Raw genomic sequence first — 17,116 nt, 5'->3', positions numbered from 1 at the left:
CAGGGGGGGAACTCATCTCTAGGAACTCATCACTCATGTCCTTAGTGGAGATTCTTGACGGAGGATTCCGATGAATCTCTCGTACAATCTGCGGCTTCATTCAGGAGCTGGTTTTAAGGAGCAGAATGGTTCGATTGCCACATTCCATCCGTGTTTAACAGCATTTACATGACATTGATGCTGCAACTGAACGTGTTGTGTGTAGTGCTATACATTCAGCCAGAAAAACACATGTAGAGAGAAGCACATAGTCTGAAACCTTGCATCTTTTTAACCTCTTGTTCTTAATTTCAAATCCCAGCCTCTTTAAACGATATCTAATACATTTTTTTCTTGGGAGGATAATGACGAATATAAAGCTGATTATGAGTCTGGACCTCGCACAGCTGGATTACAGCTGCAAATGAAAGGGAAACAAAGACCGAACCAATTTGTTGCTGATCCATTATTACATGTTATCACTGCCTGAGAATGATGGAACTGTACGTCCATAGAAAACTGTCAGAAGAAGAAGAAGAAGAAGAAGAAGCGAGTGCTGTTCAGATCCGTTGGGCTCAGATCACCCGAGTCAGGCTGCATGAAACTCCAATGTTTGTGATACAGCCCAAAAAAAACAAAAAAGTGCTGGTTGTCCTCAGAGCCAGATCTACAGTCTCATGCTTCATGTCAGATCTGAGGCAATCCAAACAGTGCACGAGATTTCAGAATCCCCAAGATTCACACAAATGAAATAATTAGAACGCAAAAAAGTCTTCGCTGGAGTGTAAGTCAGTTCGGTCCATTCATCCCACCGGCGTCTTCCCCTTCGTGTAGCACCACTCAGTTCGGTTCAGTTTGGTTTAAGCGCTGCAATGTCAAATATCCCCCCCCCGGTGACACCACAAGCAAACTCCACTCACAAGAACCACAGTCAAAATGTGGGTCCTCCAGTGTAAAATCCATTACCACTGGGTGTCCTGGTCCGTAGAAAGTGCTAAGCTGCTCTAGGTCCAACAGCGAATCGGAGTCGTCTCGTCACACACTAGGTCCATATATTGTGAATGTATACGTGTATGTGTGTATGCGTGCGGTTTGCCTGTACATATGCATCACATGTTGACAGTAGAGTTGGTGCTGTTCATATGGACTCTCATCTCCTGGATGCTAGTGATGATCTTTTTCTGATGGCCGGCCAGATTCACGCCCACTCGCCGCAGATCCCTGGAAAACAGCGAACACACAACAGACACTTAGTTATCATGTCAGATACCAAATAAGTAAATGCATGGATGAGTATTTCTATACGGGTTTGTATCAGGTTTGTTTTAGACAACTAGCATTTCAATTTTAGTCCAGTGTTAATTCAAGTAAATTAATGTTACAGTACTAATATGGTATTTTTTCTAATGCTTGCTGAGTTCTGTATGAATTCATAATATATAGTTTTTGCAGCCGGCTATCTTTTATAAGATGTACTGCTTCTGAAGACAGTAAACCTGTAGGATACTGCATTCTCATTTTGCTTTAACCTTGACAAGATACATATCTGTAAACTGAAATCATAGTCAGATATCTTAAATCTTACGGAATAAAACCAAAAATCATCTGCATGCCTACAAGTCGTAGTACTTCTATATATTTGCATATGCGTAAGTGGCCTTACTCTGACGTCATCTGAGCCACCGTCTCCAGTGTAGAATAACCTCCTCCCATGAAGAGCTCAGTGTAACGACCCATCTTGATGGAGTCCAGCCACTCCCCCACAGTCTGGCTGCGAGCGCTGCAGTCCCCTTGGACGTTGGCGTGCTCCACTAACAGGTTGGAGACCCTGGTGCACGGATAGAGATACGGCAAAAGAAATAAGCAATTGAATTAAAGCAGGAGATTACACATGACTTCAAACTGTATCTCCGGTTGTCAGGATGTATTAGAAGCACCGGCTCTGTTTCTTGTTATCGTGAATGTAAAGGAGAGTGATTCACTGTGCAATCAAGTGTAGTTTGACGCTCGGCTCCTGACAGATACCAGCGAGGATTCATAATGGGAGTAATGCACCATTAAACAAAGCTGAAAACGTTGTCATTCAGCTCACTCTTCATGCAACAAAAAAAATAATAACATACCAGAGCTCCCCATACTATCAAACAGAGATGTTCATGCTAGCAAACAATATTCTCCACGCTACGGCCAGAGAGGAATCTCATGTAGAACAAGACATAGCCCTGTTTGTGTCCCTTTAATCTGCCTAACCGTCATGTGTCATTGCATGGGCTGTTAGATATGGCTTTCATTTATTAAGCGGGCTCCTGTGTGTGTGAAAACAGAAAAGAGGAGATCAAAATATCTCACGTTATTTCTGAAAAGAAGATAAGGTAATGAGAGCGTCTGACTAAATGTCTGCAGCACTTAGAGCTTTTTCATGCCATTATGCACTAATGCATATCCATAGTGGGAAAATACTAACTGAAGGTTCAAAGGACGTCAAGTATAATTCACATTAATTTGTGGCTTTCAGAAATTCCAGACACTTCTGCTCTTCGTGTGAGGGACTATGTACATTCTGAGTTAATTATTCAGCTGCACAATAATTCAGTAAAGACAATATTTTATATGACAAGTCCATTAGCTTGCAGAGATGCAGGTAATTCAGTTAGGAAGGACAAAGTCATCCCTGAAAGTTTAATGTCCACACACACACACACACACACACACACACACACACACACACACACACACGAAAATTATGATATTCTACAGTGGCTGTGAAGTTGATGTGTTTTCTTATTAGCCTTTGTGTTTTGCCGTGTTTTGAGATTTCTTGAATATAAAAACATCAGTTTCTGTTTTGGCCTCGAGGCCTGAGGACACATGTCGGTGGTGCGAGCTCCCACCTGTGCGACGAGTTGACCAGTTTCTTTAATGAGCTGGGGTTGCGGATGAGTTTGTCCAGTAGACAGACGATCTCATCGAACTTGGGCCGGCTGCTGCGATCTCGCTGCCAGCAGTCCATCATTAGGTGGTACAGAGCCTCGGGGCAGTCCATAGGACCTGGCAACCTATAGCTCTCCTCTATTGCTTTTATTACCTGAAAACAGACAAGAGGGAAGTTGTTTTTTGTAAAACGACATGAGCAGATACTCCAGGAGAGTCTGAAGGACCTAAAAAATGTCTGTCAGTCAGTTAGGACGAGAGTTTCACTGAGCAAAATGGGAAAACACAGTGAAAGTGAAACCAGGAAATGGTGACATGATGTCATATGGATCTTCTTCTTCTTGTTGTTGTTCTTCTCTGACGAGTGCCAAACTGATCCGGAGTGGCCGATGGGTACAGTGTGAGCAGTCAGAGGATAGAACCTGTTAATCTCCAATTTGAAACCTGCCACACAGACTGAAACACAACACCAAACCTCCAGCTATCATCCCATCCAGTCACCAATGCTTCAAACAAGATCTACATCATCACCCACCAAGATCATACATAGATATAGGAATATATCTCCCTGTTAATCCCGGCCTTGGGGCAGAAGCTCAAAATCTCCATAGCTCGCTGACAGAGGCTGTGATCAGGCTGCAGAGCAGAAACTGCTTTCAGACCAAGAAAAAGCAGCTTTGTCAGTAACCTTCTCCTGCTTCACCTGCACAGCTCATATAACCTGAGTATCTGAGGCATGAAACGGCCAAAGTCCCAAAGTTACCGTGAATCAGGGGTGCGGAGAGGACACGACTTGTTTTGACTCCTGAACGTGAAGTAACTTTTCCACAACAGAGCCGTGACAGAACAGCAATCTCACTTCCAGTTCGAATCATCCAGAGTGAGAGATGTTGAATTCTGACATCCTCCAGAGACGCTCCTGCTCTGTATCTGACCCCACACTCGAAACTTCAGTGAAGTTAGCGAGCAAAAACTAAACCCCTGCAGAGATCCGGCGAAGTAACTCATCATAAAAGCGTTATTTATCTGATATGCTGCATAGCCCAGTTAATCACTTCTGAAACTAACAAGATGCAAGACGCTGAATCACAGCTTTCGTGGGGAATGGAGTTCGATGAATAATAAATAAATCTCGGCTCTTCTTGTTGGACCCTGCAGTGGAAAAGCAGGCTGGAGTTTTCAGCCCAGTTCTGCCACCGCAAGACACTGCGGGGAATTGATTTGTTGAGTTCTCGACAGTCTTTACTTGAGTCAAATCCACACAAAAGACAGACGCGGCAGACGCTCCGCACGTGAGAGCGAGAGCGCACGTGCACGCTCCGGAGAGGGAAGCGTGGCGTCGAATCATTGCTGCCGAGCGGGAGAAGAGCTACGCACGGCCGAGTGTCGGGGAGGAAAGATCAGAGGGGGAGAAAACGAGCGGCCGAGGCGGGAGACAGAAAGAGGAGGTGGACGAGAGGCGAGAGAGACAGAAGGAAAAGGGAGAGAAATGGCAAACAGACGGAGAGAGAGAGGGAGAGCTTGGAGAGAGAGAGTGAGAGTGAGGCTGCACTTTCTTCTGCAGATCAGAGAAAATCCAGCATAACGCTTTCAATTAAACATCAAACGTCTTCTCTTCTCCTCTCATCCTCCTCTCCTCTCCTCCCCGTCTCTTCTGGCTTCTCCGAGACAGACGGCCTAATAACCGAGAGGAGGAGGGGGGGGTCTGAAGAGGTCACTGGAGGGCTGCGCGTGCATTTGCTGCCTGTGTCTGTGGGTGGGAAGCGAGCGCACGTGTGTGTGTGTGGCGCCGAAATCCAACGCGGCGCTCTCGCTCGCACATCCTGATCGTGTGACGCAATTCCAGATCTTCCCATCAAAACGACCTCTGATCCGCACCGTGCCCTCTCCTCTCTTCTCTGACTCACTTCCCTTCGTCTCCTCGCTGACGAACAGACACATGTAGGTCATCCTGGTTGTTGCCACCGCTCATAGATCCCTCCCTCATTTACAAGTTCACATTTTAAGTATTACAAGAACGATGCTGTCACTGGGAAATGAACATCTGCATTTTGTTCAATAGGGAATCCAAAGATCTTTAAAACTTCTGGTTGATCTACGAAGCAAACTGATCGGATCATTTTTGAGTCCCAGTGATAATTGATCAGAATTTGACAATGACCTTTAACCTGAAACCACCCAAATATATTATTTCCCAAGTGGAAATGAACATCACTTAACCTTGACCTTTGACCTTCAAGCCAAGACCAAAACCTAATGCTGTTAATATTTATATTTATAAATTGGTGAACATGAAACAGGAATAAACCTGCATTTAATCAGAAACTATGTTAACATGCTGTTCGAGGTAACTCAAAAAACCAACATTGTTCCAACTGAGGTGTGAAGTTGATTCTTGTGAAACTAACACTCGAGTCCAACGGCTGCTTCAACAGCTCAAATGAAGTTTACAAGCTCCTTTAAACCAAGAGTTTTGGGAACCAAACTTATTTCCGTTCTGGCAGAATGTGAGGTGAGAAGATCGATTCCATCTGTTGCTTCAAAATCAAGCTCGTAGTCGGTCTAGTAGCTTCGTAGAAAGTGGAAAACAGTCAAGCAGCCCGGCTCTGTCCTAAGGTGATAAAGCTCCAAAGCTCACTAATTAACACATTACATCTCATTTATATAATCAATAGAAAAACAAACAAAAAAAAAGGAGGGGGGGGGCGGGGGGGTTTAAAGGAGGTTTTATGTGCCAGACTTTTTCTGGGCAGTTGCCAGGCAACCAGTCCTGGAACTTACTGGCTGTAGCCAAGAAATAATCTGGCACATAAACGGCTCTGCCATTGTAAACATGTTGGTTTTTGTACAGATTAAACAAACAGGATACAATGTTTTAATTATTGACACAAGAAAAGCAAATCAAAACATCGCAAAACAGCAAACATGATGGAGTTAATGAGAAATGAGGCTCCAGAGCAGCTACTAAATTAACTTTTCCTACTTGGTACGCAGCCAAAAGTTGAAGAAATACTTCCACTTGGTTCAACTGTGAGTAAACGTACAGAAAAAAATGACCCATAAAAAGAAATCTCATTAAGAAAACTCACATCTTGATTGGACATCTCCCAGTACGGCCTCTCGCCGTATGACATCACCTCCCACATCACAACGCCGTAACTCCACACGTCGCTGGCTGAGGTGAACTTCCTGTATGCGATTGCCTCAGGAGCCGTCCAGCGAATAGGAATCTTGCCGCCCTGTGAGAAAATGCAAGAAAATGAGTTAAACCGTACGTGCACCTCCGTGGATTAAAGAGAACTTGGTGCTGCAGCTCCGTCAAGGCTGAAATACTTTTAAATTTGTTTGCTTTAATACGAAAAAACCTTGATTTTTACTTTCTCGTTCGAATGACCTTCCGGTGTGTAAATACAGCTGCACTCATTCAAAATGAAAACCAAGAACAGACCTTAGTTAAGACACTTCTGCCTCATGTGGTCCGACCCACAATTTCACTAATGAACACCAATTTAGTAGATATTCACAATTTCATTTTCCTTTACAAAAGCTCCAGTCCTGTCTGTGGGGGGGCCGCCGAGATTCCTCTGCGCCTTCCCCCATCTTCATTATTGCGCCTTCATCGCTGTGATAGAAAAGTTCACGGGGACGACTGCTGCGCTCCTGACGAAAATGTGTTCTCGGGCTGATGAGCGGTGAAATAAGCTTGATGCCGTATTGATGAACGCAGCAGCAGGATATCTCGGGGTCTGATTATTTGAGGGGTGTGAATTGCGTTATTCTCGGTGGCTGCTCTGTCAGGGAAAGAGAGAGGAGCGGTGCAGCCTGGCAGCGAGAGGTGAGTGGCAGGATATTTAGCGCTAAAGCAGCAAGACTCGGTGCTAATTGAGTGTTGCAGAGACTGAACCGGGTACTAATTGGACCTCCTCCTGCAGGAAGCAGCCTGTCTCTGGTTGACAGGACGCCACTCAGCCTGGGACACACAGCTCAATTTAAAACCCGCTGCAGTCCTCACTGTGTGTATGTGTGTGTGTGTGTGTCTGTGTGTGTGTGTGTGTGTGTGTGTGTGTGTGTGTGTGTGTGTGTGTGTGTGTATAGCTCCTGCAAGACTCTGTTGTGTAATAGTTTTCCACTTAATCCAAACTTTAAAATAACACTATCGCTGCACACACACACAGAGAGACACATTGGATTAAATATAAATGCCTTTAGATACACAACACGACACTACAATCTGAATTAGTTGATTAGTTGATTATAGATAATTGGAAGTCAATGCAAAATGTGGAGGTCACATGAGGAATTGCTACTTTTCTCAGTTTTTACCTCCACAGAGGTTGTAGTTTTTGTTCGATTTTATGTGTTTTTGAGCAGGATTATGCAAAAACCACTCCACCAATTTCCATGCAATTTTGTGGAGGCCTGGGGCATAACCAGAGGAAAACCCCAATAAAGTTTGGTGCAGATCCAGGAAATTTTGAGCATTTTTCAACATTTCCCTTGATTTCTCAAAGAATAATAAAATTTGGATGTAGTGAATTTAAATGGTGGTTTCATAAGAGGGTTGTTGGGCTTGTGTGCACTCTACTGAGAGCCATTCTAGTTATAATGTGAATATCTTGTGGTCCTGAACTATTGGTCAGATATAACATGATCACCTGGGGCTCTGGGAAACTGTGACATGCATTCCAGACTAATTCAATTTAAATAAATAGCAGATTAAATGACAATAAGAAGATAGTCATGACTTGCAGCGCTTTGAGACACACACACATGTGCAGTCTTACCCGTGTGGTGTACGCAGCCTCCGGGTCGTCCTCCAGGACTCGGGACAAGCCGAAATCGGACACTTTAGACACGAGGTTACTGTTCACCAGGATGTTACGAGCTGCCAGGTCCCGGTGGACGTAGCCCATGTCGGACAGGTACCTGAGTTCACCAACACAAAGGAGACGATGATCAAACACGGCACTGATGATGCGTTTAGTTTAATACATTGTGTGTTTGCGCGGACGTGGCATCTTTACCTCATGCCAGACGCGATGCCGCGCAGCATCCCCACCAACTGGATCACAGTGAACTGACCGTCGTTTTTCTGATGAGAGGAAGTAGAAGAAAAAAAGAGATTCTGAGTCAAATGTCAACATCCTAAACACTTTAAACAGGAGCAGTGGGGGGGCAGTGAGGGACTCAAAAGGAGACAACAATATCACATAATCAAATAAGGATTATATAATCCATCCGTCTGCAGCATACAGTCACTGCAGTGCTCCTCCTCAGTGTCTGCACTGCATTTTAATTCTGTATAATGTAGGCAGTAGCTCCGTTATGGAAAAGGAGTCCCCACTTGGTTTGACATTAAAAAACTGTCTGCCGCCCCCCCACCCCCACATCACCTGTTCTGTACGGTTTAATGCTAAACTGGGTCAACTTGCAAGAACATTATAGAAAGGCAAAAGAGAAAAGGTGCGTGTGACCTCTGCGGAGGAGAGAAATAATCGCAGAGCATTCTGCTAACGGCCACTTAAAAGTTGCCCCATGGCATGAAAGCCACACGGCCACTGATAGCCCAAAAAGCCAATTACCTCAACCTACGGGAGCGCCCAACTTTATCTCAGTCAGCGGCGGATTCTGAGGGTATTTGCACATTATTGCGGCTTATTCCCATTTACTTCTAATTGCTGGCAATATCATTTTCAGGTAATCTGTCGCTAATGATCCACCATTTCCTCAATTCTAATTTCTCTCCCTGTCTGCTATCACCTGTGCACCCTTCTTTAAAACGTTACCTCGGGTCGTTCCATGCACCCACATTCTGCATTGTCCTTGTCAGTTGAACTTCTGGTCTGTGCACGGACCCAAACCAAGATTAAATATCTCTGTGAACCTCCCCAGGGCTCATCGCTGCTCCGAGTCGCACCATGTTTTATGAAAACCACCGTCTCTGCTGCCGACTCCAGCGCAGCCGTTACTCCCTCAAGCAAATCACAGCCACTTTCTCATTATTCACGTCGAGCTCTGACTTAGCTTTCTCTTGTGGGACCTTCAAATTTCCATACCCCTATATTAATAATTAGCTCTTTCAATATCCAAAGCAAAAAAATGGTGTTAGGGAAAAAAAAAAGGTACTTTTGCCAAGGACAGAATGCGGCTTCCCGCCACAATTTCACGCAGATTAGGAGGCAGTCCCTTGAAAAAGCTGCCAAACTTGATTCAAGTCACAGGGCTGAGCGACCAGCCGTCAGTGGACACAGTGTTCGATGCCAAAGCAGGAAGTAGTGTACGTGTTTGTGGCAGGATGTGGTGGTGGGTGTGCCTTGATCAGTTTTTACCTTCACCAAGGAGATTATGTTTTCATCCAGTTTTGTTTGTTATTTAGCAGGATTCCGCAAAAATGTGGAGGATGTGGTACGTGGATCCGGATCAGGGGTCGGATCCAGGATTACGTTTTTCCACTTTCTTTCCACGTTGCAAGATTTGATGTTTTCCCCAATAACAATTCATCAATCTAGCAAATTTGGAGGACTGATATTTATTGGCGGAGGATTTATATACCATTCAGGTTTTTAAAAAAAACTATTTCTTTAACTTAACTTAGTATTTTGGTTTAATTACTACACACAGTTTTCTGTCATAATCATGAGCTAAGGGCTAAGAGGAGAAGCTCCAGAGAATATCCTCTCACTCTGACATTTGTGTCATACAGCCCCTCTGGATTAGGTCAGGAGATTATCCGGAGTCCAGAGCAGGTTTAATCTTCGATTTTGTGATCACATCACAAGGCGGACCTCTAATGCAAGAATATAAGACGCCGTCATCTCAGCGTCACATCTCTTAGTACGACGCTAATGAAAACAGTAAATTACAATGAGGGCTCTTTCCCTCCTGCTGGAAACTCTTCCACTCTTACTTCTCTCCCACTGGCAGCCCTCACTGTTAGTTTAAGCCTCATCTCCATCTGATCCATGAGTAAACTCTCCAATCTTCCCTTCTCATCCTTTCTCCACATCTCCGCAGGAGGACGTGTACTGTCGCTGCTCTCACTTCTCTCCCCCTCATGGTTTCGAACCTGCAGTTTCCGTCATTACCACAACCGCCTCTCCCACCCGCAGCAGAACATCCCACGTACATGTGAAATGAGATGTTAAGCCAAAGATGTGCAATATGAGCCTCAGAGGTGCATTGTCCAGAGCTGTGACACTTAATCCAGGAGCCGGTCCAGCCCCTGGTTTTCTCATGGCGGTGTCATTTATACCAGCCTCAGTACACCAGCCATCCATGTAATTGCTTCACAGGGTTTTCTGTGCTCCCCCCCCCGTCTCCCCTTTGCCATCCAGGGTTACTCTCTGATGCACAGAGGACAGTCATGTCAGCAGTTTCCACTTGACCATGAAGCGTATCCACTCCCTCCTCCTTTTGTCTCACAGCATCCTCCCATTCCGCGAGGACATCCTGTGCAAATTTTTTGATCCGACTTTCAAGAACGCCTCTAACTCCAAACGCCACCAAACGATTCTCACTTTTTTCCAAATCTCCATAACTTCTCTGAATTATGACGTTACCATCTTGCAACTGCACAACCTTTTTCCTTTCACCTCTCCATTAGCCATCTGCAGCAGCAGTTTGCCCCCTGTTTTCATTCAGGATTGATCCTCATGTGCCAACGGAGCATCATGCCATTGTAACCAGTGAGCAGAATAAAGTGTTCTGGAAAAGGATCAGTTTATTCGGAGGTCTGCCAGGCAGGCCTCTTCTTCACAGTCCACCATCTTTACTCGATAAATTCCAGATTGTCTAAACCAGGGGTGGGCGGAACCCTTTCTCCTATCAAGGGTCATTTCCATTTTTATAACGTCCATCGAGGGCCATTCTAAATTACTGAACACATATATCACGCTAAACTCAGTAATATGATGGCTAGAACGGCTTCTCTTTGGCGAGGCATCTGATGTCAGATGGTAGTGATGATGATGCTACTGGCAGCTGGTTTCAGCCAAAACAACTTGCTAAAACAAATCCTGATCTTTGGTAGAAGCATGCGTGGTTTGTAAGGACAGTACTTCTTCCTTTATATCAAACGCATTGATGGCACAAGTAAAAATAATCCCCATATTCCTTATACTCGTCTTTATCATTCTTCATCACTCTTTTGAACGTCCTACCTTAAGGAATGTGTCCAGGGATCCATTCTCCATGTATTCTGTGATAATCATCACCGGTTTGCCTGCAAAATACAATAACACACTTCACTACAAAAAACTACAATACATGACAATTAATAAGTAGAGTAAATAAGTGGCGAGTCAAGAGATTTATAGTTATTTCAAAAACTTCATTCCAGCTAATATGCGGAATAATAAAACATTATATCACTGACATAAAGACGTGTGATTCATATGCAACGATGGCCAAAGTGATGCGTTCATGTTTGTTTTGTCTAACAAACTGTGTAAATGCAAAGAAATTGAATTTGTAGTGAAAACAGCAGAAAACGAAAAATATATTTTCTGTTGCTTGACAAATGAGCTGAATGTTTAATAGAGAATCAGCTCTCGTTGCCACACGAGTCAATAACAATCATCTATACAATCAACACAAACAAGCACAATAACCTTCAAATGTCGTAATTGCTGCAGCACAGTCGTATTGGATTGCTATATTTTTAGCTGTTGTTCCCAATTAACTGGGAAGTGAGCATATGTCAGCGCTAATTTCCCTCTCATTACCAACCCTAATAGGCAGAGTTAGTTACGTGGCTATAAAAAAAACAAATAAAACAACACTGCTTGAGGATTCAGTTATCTTGAATAATGAGGCAGGTCGATGTACGGCTGTTTTACAGACATGTCTGTATCAGCTGTTTATTGCCGAGTTTAACAGAGAAATAAATAAAAAAGGTAATTTCCTGTTACTGTAGCACTAAAATGATGAAATCAACGGCACGTGCGAGTCAGAAAAAGGTCAACGCGGCATCGGGCTCGATAAACCTCAGCTGCAGCTGTCAAAGCACATCGGAAGGTGATGGATGGAGCACGGCTGAGTCAGATGGAGGCTGACAAACCTGACAAGGTACAGTTTTTAGACGGAGGAAATAAGAGGCTGACAAGTGCACAAGTTAAGCTTTGGATTCCTAAATCATCGCACAGAAAAATATTCCATATGAGTAGTTAATCTGCTGAGTGACATGTTAAAACCCCTATAGGGAGCATCTTGGACTCGCAATCCTCGGAAAACTCAAAATCTAGGAGCAGACACGATGATGACGACTCACTTTTGGTGACGACGCCCTCCAGCCGGATGATGTTGGGATGGTTGAACTGGCCCATGATTGACGCCTCCCAAAGGAAGTCGCGCCTCTGCTGCTCCGTGTATCCGGCTTTCAAGGTCTTGATGGCAACCTGGATCTCCCTCTTCCCGGGCAGCCTCAGTGGTCCGCTGCACACCTCTCCAAACTCCCCTGAGGAGGGAAGACGGGAGCGTGAGAGTGGCGTCAACACCTCGAAATGTCTTGTCCAAAAGGGGTCTCACAATCAAAACTATTACAAAAGACTTAGTTTATTGACGTTGTGAAGCGTGGGATCATGGGAGTTGTTGTTTTAACCACCGTTGCGGATTAAAATCTACCTGATGCTACTCGGACACAAATCACACTCAAATATGAGGTAATATATGAAAGTTTTATTCATGTTACGCAGCAAACGGCAATAAATAATCATGATTTCAAGGAAAACTTATACTTGTTACCTTGTTTAAAATTGGGTATTTCTCTGGGTTAGAACATTTCTGATAGTGTAAGAACACAAGTCGACCAAATATATTTAACAGGTCCAGTCATTTTCAGATATTTTAATGAGAAACTGTTACTTATTATGTATTCAACACCTTCAGTTTGTGAAATGTATTTCTGCTGCCTTTCAGTATAAATGTTGCACCACCATCTTTTATGTATAACTACTGGGATCGGTGGGCTGAAGTGCTCGTTTCCCCGCCGCACAGCGAGGAAGCTTGTGAGTCTCACAAACGCTGCAAATCAACATGTTTGTCAGAAGAGAGCAAACAGCATTTATAGCCGTGTGAACTGTCATTTTCCCGCACAGCGTTTGGCCCAATTAAACGTGTGTAGCCCTGCATCTTTTTCAAACACGTGCAATTATGAATCTGACAGATTTATGCAGGTTGGAGGAAATATGAGGTTCTATAATAGAGCTAATGAGGAAATGGTAAAATTCTGTGCAACATGACAGAATTAGACTCGGCTCGTTACGGTTATTATTGTACTTTCAGGGCGTTTTCTTTACATATTGAATGATTTTAATCCGTTACAGAACATTAGAGGAGTTTTACCTGGGCATGTTTGATTGAACAGGTTCGCGTCAGTGGGCTCAGAGTGAACAATAATGTATTCTGTGATATATTATTCTCTCCAAATCAGCCCCATAAAACCGGCACTCGGAATAAGAATGAGCGCATCTGTAAGGCTCGCACGTTCAGGCAGGCACAGCGAGTTGACTCACCGGCTCCGATGATCCGCTCTATGGAGATGAAGGAGACGTCGATCTCCTGGGCGAATTCGTGCACTGCCTGGTTGGGATCTTCGTAGGTGAGGGGGTCAATGTAGGTGCGCACCCCGGGGAACTTAACTGCGGAGGCACATGCACGGCGTCATTACCATTTAGATGTCATTTAACACATTATACCAAGTCCTCAGACTCGTAGCCACAGTGAACTGTGCGCATACAAAGCAACTTTACCTGGAAATGTTACAAACACTGAAACAGGATATATTCAATCATTAGTGAGACAATGGAGAATTTGGAGAATCCACAGTTTTTTCTACTGAATTTACACAATTATTTTCCGTCAGTGTGATGAGAAGTTTCTCGACTTACTGTGGCCGTTGTGGAAGTGCATCTTCTCCTCTTCAGGATCCTGTTTTGCTTTGCTGTAGCCACATCGCCTGAGAGGAGGGAGATGGTAAAGAAAAGTCAGGCCAACACAACACACAATCACACTTGGATCAAAGTGCAGGATAAGCTTCTGCTATTATTTTGTATTTCCTAACAGGATCTGCTAAGTTACATTTCAAGGTTTTCAAAAATATCGCTGAAAACGCTGAAAGGCAGCAGCAGCCGTTCAGATGAAAGCAAAAGACTGAAGTTTCCAAAGAGAATCATTTTCCAACTCTGACTTTTGACACAGGAGAGAACAGAGTCGTGCACTTTCTGAAAAAAGGCCACATCCAAAATGAAAGAAAAAGGAGGAATTCTCTAAACAATTCCCGGCCAAATAACTGTTTGTCCTCATCTGCATCATATCATTTTCATATGCACTCATGGGGGGGGATGTTTGCGTTTTTGCCTGATGGCCAGCACACGTATTAAGCGGTACGTTGTGTGGATGTGTGCGAGTAGAGTCATGGTGCTTGTCTGCATGTGCACGGGCTCACAAATGATGTATGTCAATATTTAGACAGGAGGCATCAGAGATAATCACAGATAACCCAGATTAAACAGGGGGATTGATTTTAAACTTGATCCACACACGGGACGCTGACACTCAAAATGACCGAACAGTATTCTGAGGCAAATCTGTAGAACTAGGAATCAACTGTATGTTTCTAAAAAGCTGGGTTGTTCTAATTTTTGTTGTTGTTGGAGACAAAGAAGTGCATGAACACACACATGAACACACACATGAACACACACATGAACACACACATTGAGGTCATGTCTACGTCTTTCCTATTACAGTTCTCTGTAGGGCAGCTCGGCTTGACTAGAGGGGTTTGGTATGGGCAGCTGGATAGTCGGGGGGGGAAGGGGAGTCTAGGCTTGTGTGCGTGTGTGTGTGTGTGTGTGTGGTACATGTGTGTCAGCCTGAGGGTGTTTAGTTTTCCCGGATCTGTTGAGTCAAGGGGTTTCAGCGCGCTCCGTGCCCAGTCGGCCCTCCGACTTCCTGCATGTTTGCATCTGTGTGTGTCTGTGTGCACTCATGCATACAGGCATCAGCACATACATGTGTGTGTGTGTGTGTGTGTGTGTGTGTACACATGTGTGCTGGCTCTGGATGTCTATGCATGCCGGCGAGTCTGGAGGGTCATGCAGGAGGAGGGGAGGTGGGAATACAGTGGATGGAGGCGGTGGGGGGGCTTGTGTCCCAAATCGACCGCTGGAAAATTTTGGCATTCCTCCATCTCTCCTCCCCCCACAGGAAACTAGAGCGATCCTCCGTCCTCATCCTCGATCGGTGAAACCAAAAATCACCACTGTGTCTTTTCAATACTCATCCTCACCCGCTGTCTGTTCATGTGGTCGTTCTGTTCAAGAATTACTCTTCATGAATACATTCTTTAAAATTTAGATAAATTAAATTACTAGTATTATGACCTGATGGTTACAGGATTGTAGATTTCCATGAATAAAGAAATCAAACTGTGTGATTGGATGAGTGTAGATAATTGATCGGATCCACAGCTGGATTAATCCAACATAGATTACCTTTATTGAAACTGTGTGGAGGGAGAGTTGGGAGGAGGAAGAGACCACGACGAGATGGATGTAAATGTGAGTTCACACTGAGTTTCATCGAGCTGCCTTCAGCTCTGTTAATTATGGTTCAGTAAAAGGACATGGACATTCAGAATAGAGCCTGTAATTAACGTAATTAAATACATTTCACGGGGAAATGTGATTATAGAAGTGGAAATCAGGTCGCGTTCAAGAGTTCAACAAACTTTTACTGACAAATAAAAGACAAAAGGACAAAAAAAACTCTTGAGGACAAGACACTAAATGTTGGTTTAATGGTTAAATACAATTTTACAATGAAAAGTGATTAAATGATTCACGTACTTCATTATGTAACTGTCATTAAACCATTAAAAAAAAAATCTGCATATTTGAATTCTTTCTCTATTGTATATGTACACGTGTGTATTGTTGTGTTTGCATGTTTGAAAATAAAAAATTGGTTGCACCAATTACAACACAAGGTTACGTGAAGGTTGCACGAGCCTGGAGGCTTGTAAATACATTAATGCAGTTTGTAATGTATGGACGATCGAGTGCTAAATGTTGGTGTGTAATGTGTGTTGTTTCGGGTTCAGGACCCGGACTAGAGGGAGCTGGGGTCAAACCACCGGTCATCTGGTTAGTGGACAAATCGCTCTACCTCCTGAGCCACAGCCGCTGCCCAGACTACGTCAAATACTGGGGTTAGAATCTTGGTTCTCCCTCATACTATTTATGTCGGCACAGTTTTTAATATCAAATGCACTGTGGATACTGTGCATACACCAGAGTTCTCACAGGAGAAAGGTATGATAATATACTGTGTGTGCTCATGTTGGTTCAGGTACTCATTTCTTACCGTCCGCTCAGCAGGAATCCAGCGACCACTGCCAGGAGGACCAGAGCCAGCGTAATGGCCACCGCTATTATGGAGGCCTGAGCTCGCTCACTGGTGGCAGTTACTGCCAAAGAACAGGGATTCATAAATAGTTAGACACACACACACACATGCAGGGAAGTATACATGCACACAGACTATAATACAACTGGCATCTGTTGTCGAAGCAGCTTCCAAAAGCAGGCGGGTGACACGTACTAGCTGAACTCTATTGTACTGTCACACTCTCACTCTCTCTCTTTCAGGTGTACTCACAGTAAGGGCTGGTCTGGAATTCAAACCGCCGGCTGAATGCGCCGTAGCCCGCCGAGGTCCTGGCTCGCACCTGTAATGGAAAATATCCACAGTGACTATCACATCATGTATTTAAATATATCCACGTATGCCACACAGAGATGTTACTCAAGACATAAGTGTTTTTGTTGTCTTTATTTCTGGACTCCATGTTTTTACCTGGAAGATGTAAACTGAAGACGGCTTCAGACCGTCCACCACCATCTCCGTCTCTTTGGATTTTATTATCGTGTAACTGGAGTCCTGCTCCTGCAGTGGGAGGAAGGGAGAGAGGGTTTACTGCAGTTCAATCATATATTTCTGTTGCCTTGATTAGCATCTGTAGCCTGCATCTGTTTCTTTGGCTGTTGCATCACTGTGGCAAAGCTACCGTGTGTGTGTGTGTGTGTGTGTGTGTGTGTGTGTGTGTGTGTGTGTGTGTGGATCAGTTTCCCCAGCTGTAACCACATCAGCTTTAAACACAGCTAAATGCCCCCTCCATTAGCCCAGAAGCCATTAGCTCACCACT

The 17,116-nt window shown here is 44.2% G+C and overlaps 1 protein-coding gene across 1 annotated transcript in view; it reads right to left on the bottom strand.

Annotated features, from left to right (window-relative positions):
- Positions 1-386: 386 nt before the first annotated feature.
- The window catches only part of LOC117771808 (ephrin type-A receptor 5), a 53,242-nt gene continuing 36,512 nt past the window's right edge, over positions 387-17,116 (bottom strand). Inside the window, exons 7-19 of the mRNA XM_034602585.1 lie at positions 16,768-16,857; positions 16,570-16,639; positions 16,276-16,378; positions 13,797-13,864; positions 13,422-13,547; positions 12,179-12,364; positions 11,070-11,131; positions 7,935-8,002; positions 7,695-7,836; positions 6,000-6,149; positions 2,871-3,064; positions 1,643-1,807; positions 387-1,200 (exon numbers count right to left, since the gene is read on the bottom strand). Coding sequence (XP_034458476.1) covers positions 1,089-1,200; positions 1,643-1,807; positions 2,871-3,064; positions 6,000-6,149; positions 7,695-7,836; positions 7,935-8,002; positions 11,070-11,131; positions 12,179-12,364; positions 13,422-13,547; positions 13,797-13,864; positions 16,276-16,378; positions 16,570-16,639; positions 16,768-16,857 — 1,536 coding nt within the window. The 3' untranslated portion in view covers positions 387-1,088. The remainder of the gene's footprint in view (positions 1,201-1,642; positions 1,808-2,870; positions 3,065-5,999; positions 6,150-7,694; positions 7,837-7,934; positions 8,003-11,069; positions 11,132-12,178; positions 12,365-13,421; positions 13,548-13,796; positions 13,865-16,275; positions 16,379-16,569; positions 16,640-16,767; positions 16,858-17,116) is intronic.

The sequence above is a fragment of the Hippoglossus hippoglossus genome, chromosome 12 (assembly GCF_009819705.1).
Source record: "Hippoglossus hippoglossus isolate fHipHip1 chromosome 12, fHipHip1.pri, whole genome shotgun sequence".
NCBI lineage: Eukaryota > Metazoa > Chordata > Actinopteri > Pleuronectiformes > Pleuronectidae > Hippoglossus > Hippoglossus hippoglossus.
The sequence above is the reverse complement of the archived record's forward strand: the minus strand, read 5'-3'. Positions and strand labels throughout refer to the sequence as shown.